Below are 12,602 nucleotides of genomic sequence, written 5' to 3' on the forward strand. Positions count from 1 at the left end.
GTCCCACTGCTGCACCCCTGAGGATAGAAATGAAGAAGTCAAGCGGGTCACAGCAGATCTCAAGAAATGCGGCTACCCCCAGAGGATCATAAACAAACATATCCGAGGAATGGAACAGGGACAAAGTGAACCATTCACACCAGTTGCCACCGCATACATTCCCTTCTATCTGGGCCTAACGGAATGCATAGCTCGCGTATTATGAGAATGTCAGACACGCTGTGTGCAACTTCCAGGGCAGAGGTTGCACACAGTTGTGTCACAGGTAAAAGACCCCATACCAAGAAAATTTACAAGTAGGGTTGTCTATGAGATTAAATGCCCGGATTGTGGGGAATGTTACGTTAGTGAAACGAAGTGTCGGTTCAAAGATCGTCTGGGGGAACATATGAATGCAATAAGGACCGCCGATTATGGAAAGTCTGCTGTGGCAGAACATTTCTGGGACGAGCACCATCAAATCTCCCCAGGTGGAGCTGTTATCGTCGACAGGGCGCATAAATTTTGGGACTGCAAGTGGCTCGAGAGCTTGCGGATCTGTTCCTCCGGGAACAGTACTATTAATAGAGACAGGGGAATATGTATTCATCCCCTCTTTGAGGCGGTGATCCTTGGATGTGATGAACAGTTCCACCTGGCACGCTCCCGAGCCATTTCCGGTTCCAGTACACATGAGGAGAATACTGCCCATGCTCCTGTGGAACCACGTACCGAGAGCCGTGAGCCTGCTGATATTTAAGGATGTGCTGTACGATAAAACCTTACTGTTGAAAAAGGAGGCAGATGCCTTTGAAAGCTACGATATATTTTTAGTGCTTCTATCATCTAGTATTTTAATTTTATTTTATTGTAAATAGTATCTTGCAGTTTAACATCATATTTATTTTATACACAGTAATTGTTTATTTATTCGATTAAACTTTATTTGTTCTATCTAGTCATTTCATTATTTTAAACAGTACAAAACTACAATTTTAATACAGTTGGTGCATGATGGCATAATATGAGTATAAAGGTGTTTTTTGTAAAGGTGCTAGACATCAGCAGTTGGAGTTAACGATATATTCACTTAAAGGGAATATGTTTTCCGATTTTGTGAACAAACTGGATAGAGGAAATGATAGAAATTTGATAAGGACCTATTAAAGACTTTCGTAGATATTGAAAATGCAAATCACAGGTCACAGTGGAGAGTTGTTGTTGTTGTTGTTATTTGGTTTTTAGGAGCATTAGCAACTAAGGCCATATTGCTCCGGGATATGCGGTGGTCATTCCCTGACCTTTCCGCATCCTCCGTATTTGGTGATGACGGGCTTGTACCCCGGTCTAATCAAGAAGCGTGTGCTATGCGCTGCTGCTCCTTCCCACATGGCTACGGAGGCGCCTCATACACACAGTGGAGAGTGAAAAAGCAATGTGAATCATTTTCATAAAGTCTAAGGAGTTTGTAATAGAATTCCAATTACTTTTGTGTTTTTAACTCTAAGGTATTGAATGATTTTCACTTTATGGCTTGTTTATTTTAATTAGATTTTACTAGTGCATCAGCAACTACAGCTATAATGTGCCAATGCACTTTATGGTAAAACAAATTTAAGTTGATGGAGTATAACGGCAAACAGATGGAGATACAATCATCCTACCTAATAATTAATCAAAAAATAAGTTCTTCTCTGGAACTACAGAACCTTCTCTCTTTAAGTTATCAATGTATCACAGAAGTGAAAATTAATAAATTGACACTTAACTGGAAATTAATTGAAACACTCTTCCAAAAATGTTGTCTATCCTTGCTCTGGAAAAAGAACTCCACCAACCCTCCCCCCCCTTTAAATTTATATTCAAGTCTTCTTTATGATGACCAAGTCCACTGCAGATAAGGCCACTGACCCCTATATCTCTATCAGTATGGAAACCACTTTGAAAATGAAATTTCCATTATCTTTACTTGATGCTGTGAATTCTAGCATTCAACAGTCAAACTAAAATAACAGAAAAAATTTAGAACTGCACATTTCTTAGAATACTTGAATTGTCCAAAGTAAATGGAATATCCTTAAAAAAAAATACTAAAGACAAAGTTAGTGATATGTAAAGACATCAAGAAAGTTATAAAATAAAAAAATTTTAAGTAATATTTCAATATTTATTTCAGTAATATTTTTAACAATACTTACAACAGCATCATCAAAATGTTGAGTTATCTCCTCAACTGACTGCAAGCTTTGTTCCTTATTTTTCAAGTGAGAAATTTCTTGTTCAGTATCCGTAAGCCAATACTGTAATTCGAGGAAGTCATTTTCAAAAGCTTGCCACCTTTCCCAAAACTGCAGCATATGGAATACTTCTGATGTTACATTTTTGACATGCACATTATATTCAGTGATGCAATCGTCTACTTCTTTTTCTAATTCAACACATTTTATCTGATTTTTAATAGAATTATGGAGCTTCTCAATATGCTGAATTTGTGGAAGATGGTCATCTGCCTCTGACTGTTGACTCTGAATAAATATATAAAAAAAGAAAATATATAGCACATTTTCAAATTAAAAATAACAGCATTAAATGTTCTGGCCCCTTTTTTGTAATTTAGGTAATGCTACAAAGAATGCACAGAGATTTTTCATATACACCTGACTCTTCTGCACTTTTTAATATTTTTTTGGTGGCACCTTCTTGCACATCTTTAATTTCATAAACTCCTTCTGCAAATCTAAATACCAGAATGATAATATCTTTAAAAGTAGCAATCATTAACAATAAATTAAAAAAAAAAAAAAAAAAAAATCAATGGTAACAAATTAAGAGAACATTAATTAATTAGTTCAATGGTAACAAATTAAGAGAAGTCTTAATTTGTTACCATTGAACATCCAAAGAAGATGTTCTTTGGGGAACAAAAAGTGTGTATCTAGGAGTTATGCTACAGGCAGATAAGAAGTTCTCTGAGCAGTGTTAGCAGGTGATCAGGAAAGCTCATGGTGTCCTATCAATGATTTATCAAGCAATATCGTGTAGAGGGAGGGAGGGAGGTCATAATCCCACTGCATAAGGCAATTTTAAGGCCTTGTGGAATACCGTGCCCAAGTATGGAAACCTCATCTGAAAAAAGACTTGGATTATGTGGGCTACCTAGCTTGGCAACCAGGCATCTTAAAGTGGACCTGATTGAAGTTTATGAAGCTCTGAAAGGTGTTAGTAAAATAAAAGAAGGTGGAATTTTCACTGTTATAAAGAATCCCAAAATTAGGAGCAATAAATTCTAATTACAGGGGAGGAGACTTAGACCAGACTGTAGGAAGTTTTCTTTTAGCCAGTGAGTTGCTGGTTACTGTAACAAATTGCATTTGAAGGCAGCTGCGGCTGAGAGTTTAAAGAAATTCAATAGGCATATGGACAGTAAACTACACGAGGAGGAAAATGCATAATTTATATTGTCTTATCTACTTGGTTTTTTCTCTCTTTTTTTTTTTTTTTTTGGCTTTTGTTTATTACAGCAAAAGTCTAAGACTTCTGTGCACTATATGGCTAATAAATACATTCCAAAAACTACAAGTCTAGACAATTCTAAATCTTCAATATTTTTAAATATCTAAATCTTAAATATTTTTTAAATCATTATATGCCAGTCTTTCTTTTAAAATACATCACTATCTCTCACTCTCATATTAAAAATCTCATGAAACTCTGAAAGACTTAACAGAACCCAGTTTGAAAATATGTGCTAAAGCAGACTTTGTTTATAATAACATAATATAATCTAGAAAATTTGGGCAGATGGGCTAAGAAGTGGGAACTAAAGTTTAACCTTGACAAATGCAAAGTACTGCATATGGGTAGAAGTAACCCCAGAGAAACGTACCAGATGTGTGGTACTACACTTAAGGTGGTAGAAAATGAAAAAGACCTGGGAATAATTGTGCGGTCAGATATGAAGTTTTCTCAGCAATGCAGACAGGCTGCCGGGGCAGGTCATGGGGTTTTGTCAATGATATACAGGAATTTTGCTAGCAGGGAAAAGGAGGTGATTGTCCCTCTGTATAAGGCAATGGTCAGGCCATGCCTTGAGTACTGCGTACAGTTCTGGAGGCCTCATTTTAGTAAGGATGTAGATTTGCTTGAGCGTGTACAGAGAAGGGCAACAAGATTGGTGAGGGGAATGAAGGGATCCTCTTACCAAGAGAGGCTTAAGTTCTGCAAATTGCAGTGGCTGGAGACTAGGCACCTGCGCAGTGATCTGATTGAGGTGTATAAGGCCTTGAGGTGTATAAGAGGGTGCTAAGAATCTCTGGGTATGACCAGGCTGCCATGCACGGAAACTGAACTTGGCCTGTTATAACGTATGATCACTCATCGGTGAAGACAGGATATTAGAGCTGGAAAAGGAATTAGAAAATGTGAATTGGAATATCATTGGTTTGGCTGAAACAAGAAGAAGAAATGAATCACTTATAAGTTTATCAAGTGGAAATCTGCTGTACACCAATAGAAACAGTGAAAGGAGTGAAGGTGGAGTTGGGTTTCTGGTCCATAAAGATTTTAAAAACAACATTTTGGAATTCAAAAGTACATCACCAAGGGTGTCAAGACTAATACTCAAGATTTCTAAGAGGTACAAGCTAAAGATTATAATGATTTATGCACCAACTTCGAGCCATGATGATGAAGAGGTTGAAGAAATGTACACCGAAATTGAGAGTCTTCTAGATGAACAGAAAACCCACTACACTATTATTATGGGGGACTTCAATGCTATGGTTGGAAAAAGGCAAAACAGCACAGAAAGAGGAACTATTGGAAATTTTGGAATTGGTGAAAGAAATAAAAGAGGTGAAAGACTTGTGGAATTTGCAGAATCTCAAGGACTGTCAGTAATGAACACTTTTTTCAAGAAAAGGGTGAACAGAAAGTGGACATGGAAGAGTCCAAATGGATTAACAACTAATGAAATCGACTTCATCCTCACTAACAGAAGATATATTGTGAATGATGTTACCGTCCTGAATAAGGTAAATGTTGGAAGTGATCACAGAATGGTAAGATGTACACTTGATATAGATGTAGGAAAGGAAAGGAAAGGAAAAAACTGACTCGAGTAAATAATACAAAGGTCTTTGAGATAACAGAGGAGGAGAAAAAGCAGTATGTACTGGAACTTAAGAACAAGTTTGAGCTTCTGCAGACTGCTCAGGACCAAGATATCGACGAGAAATATTACAACTTTCTGAAAGTGATAAAGCCCAAGAAACCTATAGGGAAACAGAAATCCAAAGAAGAAAAAATTTGTCAAGAAACACTTGTCATGATGAACCGATTACGACAAATGAAGAGCAAGAAAAACACTGACAGGGAGAAAATTGAGTATACTGAGTTATGCAAAGCCATTAGAAAGAGACTCAGAGAGGACATAAGAAGATTTAACACATGAAAAGTAGAACAAGCATTAAAGGAAAACAAAGGGTTTAAATCAGCAGCCATGAGCAGTAAGGCAGAAAGACAAATGATACTGAAACTGAAAAATAGCAATGGTGTACTTATAAACAGCAGAGAAGGCATAATTCAAATAGCAGAAGACTACTATAGAGAATTATACAAGGAGCAAGGGAATGATACCAGCAGTGGGGAAGATGGATTGCAAAGTAGCAACACATACGACATACCCGATATTCTTCCTGATGAGGTAGAACATGCATTGAAGAAAATGAAGAATCGGAAAGCCCCGGGGGAAGATGAAGTTACTGTAGAGTTGTTAAAATTGGGAGGAAGAGACATAACACAAAAACTGGCAAGGCTCTTCACAAAGTGCATTAGAAAAGGTGTGACGCCTAAGCAGTGGAATAATGCAATCATAGTTTTGCTGCATAAGAAAGGAGATAAATAAGAAATTGGAAATTATAGACCAATTAGCTTGTTATCCCACATCTACAAGTTGTTCACAAGGGTCATTACTAACAGATTAGAAAGAATACTTGATGAGAATCAACCGAAAGCAAGCTGGCTTTAGGACAGGATTCTCAACTATGGATCACGTTCACGTAATATCACAGCTAATGGAGAAAGCAAATGAATATAAAACACCATTATGCCTGGCATTTGTGGATTATGAAAAGGCATTTGACTCCATACAGCATAAGGCAATGTTTCGGGCACTGGAAAGACAAGGCATAGATACCCCATATATTATGATTTTGAAGAAAAAATATGAGCGTGCTACCTCCTTTATTAGACTAGACAAAGACAGTAGCAAATTTAAAATCGAGAAAGGAGTTCGACAAGGAGACACAATATCTCCGAAGCTGTTTATTGCTACCCTTGAGGAAGCTTTCAGAAGATTAGACTGGTCGCAGAAAGGAGTCAATGTGAACGGAGAGTACCTAAACCATTTACGATTTGCAGATGACATTGTGGTTATAAGCCACGATCCCAAAGAATTAGAGGAAAATCTTAATCAGTTATGCACAGTTAGTAAGGATTTTGGACTAAAGATGAATATGGCTAAAACAAAAGTAAAGATGAACAAGTATGCCACGGAAAGGGAAATAATGATTGAAGGAGCAGTAATTCAAAAGGTGGAGTCATATACTTATCTGGGACAAGTTATTAGCTGTAATAATGATAAATGGCTGGAAGTCAAGAGAAGAATAAATTTTGGATGGATAGCATTCAGGAAATATAGTCACATACTGAAGAGCAATATCCCAGTTTGTCTGAAACGTAAAATAATGAATCAATGTATACTCCCCACCATGACTTATGGAAGTGAAACTTGGGCACTCACCAAAAGAATCGAAGAGAAGCTGAGAACTACACAGCGAAGAATGGAACGAATTATATTGGGAATCAGACTGTTAGATAAGAAGAGAAACACATGGATTAGGCAGCAAACTCAAGTAAAGGACATTCTTATCAAAACTAAAGAACTAAAATGGTCTTGGGCAGGACACATAGCTCGAAGACATGATGACAGATGGACTAAGAAAATAACAGAATGGTACCCAAGAGGAGCTAGAAGAAAACCTGGAAGACAAAGGCGGAGATGGATAGATGAAATTCATGAGTTTTTGGGTAGTAAATGGATGGCCAGTGCTCAAAACAGAAGGAACTGGAAAGTTGCTGGAGAGGCCTTCATCCTGCAATGGATTGAAAATGGCTGATGATGATGAAGGCCTTGAATGGGTTAAGCATGCTGAATTCTGATGGGATTCTTCCACTTGTTCAGATTACGAACCTAAGGGAGCATAAATTCAAATTAAGAAAAGACAGATGTAGAATAGATGTGTGGGGAAATTTGCCTTTAGCATATTTGTTCCAGCAATTAACCACTTCAAATTTGTTCCAGCAATTGACCACAGCGGGTGGTTAATTGCTGGAACAAACTTCCATCTGTTATTGTGGAAGTTGATAGGTTAAATAAATTTAAGTAGGAACTGGACAGGCATTTGGAGGGAATGGTGTGATTTTTTTTTTTTGGCTGTTTGTTTGTTGTTTGTTATTTGGTTTTTATTGATCCGGGGATATGCGGTGGTCATTCCCTGACCTTTCCGCATCCTCCATATTTGGTGGTCACGGGTTTGAACCCAGGTCTGATCAAGAAGCGTGTGCTATGCACTGCTGCTCCTGCCCACCTGGCTACGGAGGTGGTTTTTTTTGGCTGATGCTGCATAAGCTCATACACTTGCTTTCTTGCATCATATGCCACTACTACTACTATAACCAATTTACACAGTTTATTGTTTGCACATACATAATTTGGCTGGATAAGGGCTTCCATACTGAAGAGTGAGAAAGGAGGGTTTGAACTCTCCTGAATAAACCACCCCAGTCATCAGATGAAAAAAAAAAAAAAAAATTCTGTAGAATGATCCATCTATCCTCTCTGGTATACAGATTAGGAAAAAACTACCACTTTCAACTTAAAATGCTAACAGAACATATATTTTAAGGGATGTAGAATTTGAATATGGTGAGTAAAATGTGTGCAGAAAGGACAGGAAGGGTTAAGCTCTTAGTTAAGAAGCACATAAAATCTAAGGCAGTGCATCCAGTTGACAGTGATGGCCAGTGCAATGTTGAGTCAGTTTGGTGTAACATAAGCACTGGGAAAGCAAAAATGAGAGTAGAAGTGTGTAACAGGACTAATGATTGTGATGAGTATAAGGAACAACTACACAGAGAAATACAGTGAGCCGGTAAATCAGAATATCTTATAAAGGGGGATTTTTACTTTCCAGATGTTGATTGGAACATGTGGGTTGGCCACTCATACACTAGCATGACTTTTGTGGATTTATTGGATGACTGTTTTCTTCAGCAGCATTTAACAGAGGCAACAAGAGAGAGAGTAATACTCTTAATCAGATATCATCAGTGACTCTTTGTGCATTAAGAATCTGCAGATAAAAGAATCATTAGGTGGCAGTGGTCACAGTGGAACCCACTGTACATGGGAAGCATTCAGAGAAGGAATCATTGAAGCTACTATGCTTTTCATACCAACTAAGAAATACTATTCTTGGCTTAGAACTAAATGGATATCAGATAAACTAATGAAACATATAGCAGAAAATAAAAATGCATGGCATGCATATAAATTATCTATATAGTATCAGTGTAAATACACCATAATAGAAGCATTATTTATTTGAAGTAATGCAATAGCAGCTATATCGTTGTGAAGGCAACCACAATATGAGATACAATTAAAACGATGCCTTCTAGGCTACATATGTAGTTCAACTTTATGGGTTAACTATGGTGTATTTATACCGATACTATATAGTTAATTATCAAAACCCATAAGGATTATGCCCTGTGCATTTCGTTTTCAAAATATAAATTATCAGATGATACAGAATCATATGGTAGATATAAACTAGTCTGTAGTAAAGTCACAAAGGAGGTTAGGCAAGCCAGCAGAATATGAGAAATCTTTGGCAACGGATGCAAAGACTTCTAAACTTATGTAAATAGTAAAAGGAAGGAAGGGGATGAATCACATTGGTCCACTTGATATCAATGGTTTAACTGTTGATGATCCTGCTCAGGTTGCTGACAGGCTAAATAGGTATTTTACATCAACATTCACGCATAAGAAATTCTTTAGGGAGGTGGATGTTAGAAGTTTATCAAACACTAAAAGGAAGAAAAATGATTTTGTAATAACAGAGAGTAAAGTGGATGAGAAATTGTTGAAGTTAACATAAGAAAGGCACCTGGGATGGATGAGTTCTATTCAATTATACTAAGGGAGGCAGCAAAGAAGGTAAGCAAACCATTAGCCATTATTATTAGAGAATCTTTAGATACAGGGTAGGTCCCTGTAGACTGGAGATCAGTGAATGTATCCCCAATTCACATAGGTGGTGGATCAAAGTGTAACATGATGATACAAATGTTGGCAGGGTTGTTAATAACAGCAATGTCAGAACGCTACTGCAACAGGATCTACAAAAGGTGGGTGGATGGGCTGAAAGGTGGCAACTGAAGTTTAACATTGACAAATGCAAATTACTGCATATGGGTAGCAGTAACCCCAGAGTAACCTACCAACTGTGTGATACTACACTCAGCGTAATGGAGAATGAAAAGGATCTGTGGATAATTCTGCAGTCAGCTATGAAGTTTTCTGAGCAGTGCAGACAAGCTGCCAGAGCAGTTCATGGGTTCTTGTCATGCATATGGATATACAGAAATTATGATAACAGGGATAAGGAAGTGATTATCCCCGATATATAATAGTCAGGCCACACATTGAGTACTGAATCCCCATATAATGGCAATGGTCAGGCCACATCTTGAATACTGCATACAGTCTGGAAGCTTCATTTTAGGAAGGATGTAGAGCTACTGGAACAAGTAGAGAGAAGGGCAACAAGATTGAAGGGAGCAAAGGGTTGCTCTTACCAAAAACAACAGAAGTTCTGCAAATTGCAACATCTGTAGACTAGGCACCTGCAAGGTGATCTGATTGAGGTGTATAAAGGTTTTGAATGGTTTGAGCAAGCTCAATGCCGATGGGATTCTTCCTTTTGCTCAGATTGCATACCTGAGGGGGAATAAATTCAATTTGAGGAAAGATGTGCATAAATTTGCCTTTAGCCAGTAGGTGGTTGATTGCTGGAACAAACTTCCATCAGTCATTGTGGAAGTTGATAGCTTACATAAATTCAAAGAAGAACTGGACACCCATCCATTCACTCCAAACTTTTGGAGTGAATGGATGGGTGAAATGGGAATTTTTTTTTTTTTTTTTTTTTTTTTTTTTGGCTCATGCAGTATAAGCTTGCTTTCTTCCATTGTATGCCTCTATTAATGCTAATGAGTAATTACAGACCTGTTGGCTTAACTTCTGTTCTACCACAAATAATAAAGATAATGAAGCCACTGGTTAAAAAATAATGCAGGACTACTATCTACACAGATGTTCAGTTATATTTCCGTCACAGCATGGGTTCCTTAAGGGGAAATCCTGCTTGATCAATTTCAGTGGATACTATGATGCAGTAACAAAAGAACAGGATGCAAAAAAATAATTTTAATATCATACTAGGGGGCTTTGCTCGCCAACTCCTGTGCATGCTTTTCTAGGTAAAATGTAGAGGTATGACGGAGTAAGTCAAATCTTTTCTACATAAAAGACACCTGTTAAAACGTACTGATCAATATCTAAACAGGAAATGACCTATGTAATTATTTACCTGTGCATTTGTAGTGATGTAATTGTCCCGCCCACTTGTACCACGTGACCCACATCCCTCTTCTCCCATTGGCTACCTCATTCCCCCAAGATGCAGCATTCTCAAGGTCGAATAAATATCATTATGTAATTATTTACCTACGTTTACATAGGTCACTTAGGAAAGGCTTTTTGCTTTGGGTTCCATAATACACGAGGAATATTGTTGTATCCGAAAGAGCAAGACTAAAATATTTACAAACTATACAAATATTTAAAATATTTACAAAATACTAAACTATTTACAAATATATAATCAGAGTTTGCAGATGAAACTATATCATGTCCTTCATCGGCTGACATTACAATGGAACATCAAATGATGCCAGGCGTGGTTGTGTATTAGACAGTGAAGCATGTGCACAAGGTTAGTGAATGTTATAGAGACAGTTGTCTTTCAATGGAAAACAACTGCCTGTGCATTATTTACCTGTGCATTTGAATTGACGTAATTGTCCCACTCTTCTCCCATTGGCTCGAATAAATATCACTAGGAGGTAACCTTTTTTAATGTATAAGGTAAGGTATATTCAGGTCAAAATGGCATCTGGGGTTTCTCCCATCTCCACGTATGCACATTGTATCGGAAACAGAACACTGTCAAGCCGGAGATTTAAAAGTGTGTGAGTTGTGGGTTGTGCCCATTATTCCTTTGGCTTATTGGCTGCTGGGCCCCTATTGGGAACCAACATTGCCCATACCCTGCTACATGGAGGCTAGCCAGGTGTTACCAGTAAGTGATACTGTGGCAGGTCCTGCCACCTACTTTCCTGGGATTTCAGTGGCAAGGACCTAAAAAAAAAAGAAAAGGTTGAAGTGATCACAGTTGATTTAGGTAAGATTTCGTTAAAGAGTGCTGCATGGGGTTGTATGCTGAAAGGACGAGTTCTAGGAGCCTAAAAGGTCGGGCAAAATTTTGTTGTAATTTCAGTTTGGATGAACGCTGTGTAAGAGAAAGTATTGGGAGGGGAGACTGAAGACTGGGGGGTGAAGTAGGAAGGTCAATAGTGAAGGTGACCTCATTTTTTTTCAGTGGGGCATGCCCATGCCCCACCAGAGTGAAATCTCCTCCCGCCCGGAGGAGTTGGAAGGAAAGATCTGCTCAAGGGAGAGCAGATTAAGAGTTGCCAATAGGCCATCTCTATATCAAGGCGACCATAGTGATGCATGTCCAGGTCTTGACCATTTGGGGGGGGAGAGACTGGGGAATCCTGTACGAGAGTCAATAGTAGTGAGATTAGGTTCGGAGATAGTCCAGTATTCCATGGGAAAAACAAGATTCTGTACTTGGGTCCACTGCTGGAGTTTTCGTTGGTGGAGTGAGCCATTTGTTCCTTCAGGGGTGGAGACGTCTTGTCTAGCCTTCCTTTGTGGCAAAGTCCCATCTTTGGTTTTATGTTGTGGTTTTTTTAAATGGTTTACTCTTCAGTCCTTGGGGGAGGAAGCCCATCCCTGCATGCTTGACATCAGACACCAGTAGAAGTTTGTGTTCCGATGTGAAGTTCGTGGGATGAGGGGTCCCATGTTAGGGTCCTTGTATATGGAGAGTCCTTTGTGTTGGTATTCACTGTTGGGATTGTGCTCTGTCCTCAGTTCTGATGTACAGTGGTGATATAAGCCAAGATGATGGCGGTGGGAGAGTCCTTCTTCTGTAAAAGAGTTCCTGTGTGAAGTTGGTAGGTCTCGCTGGATTCCAAAAGGCTCTTGGTCTTTCGGATTAAAGTGTATTTTGGTAATTAGTACACATCTTAGGTCTTCATAGATTGGGCAAGTATACATTAGGTGCTTCCAGGTCTCTGGGAGCATGCAAGAGCATAGGGGTTGTCTATTAATCCCATTATTATTAACTTTCCTCTGATGGCCC

The 12,602-nt window shown here is 38.3% G+C and overlaps 1 protein-coding gene across 3 annotated transcripts in view; it reads right to left on the reverse strand.

Annotated features, from left to right (window-relative positions):
* The window catches only part of LOC150084856 (muscle-specific protein 300 kDa-like), a 1,257,473-nt gene that overhangs the window by 348,516 nt on the left and 896,355 nt on the right, over positions 1-12,602 (reverse strand). For all 3 annotated transcript variants that reach the window (XM_090376651.1, XM_090376652.1, XM_090376650.1), the window contains one exon: positions 2,178-2,504. In XM_090376651.1, the coding sequence (XP_090232777.1) occupies positions 2,178-2,504 (327 nt within the window). The remainder of the gene's footprint in view (positions 1-2,177; positions 2,505-12,602) is intronic.

Source organism: Mastigoproctus giganteus, chromosome 6, assembly GCF_048544385.1.
Source record: "Mastigoproctus giganteus isolate SK-2022 chromosome 6, ASM4854438v1, whole genome shotgun sequence".
Lineage (NCBI taxonomy): Eukaryota > Metazoa > Arthropoda > Arachnida > Uropygi > Thelyphonidae > Mastigoproctus > Mastigoproctus giganteus.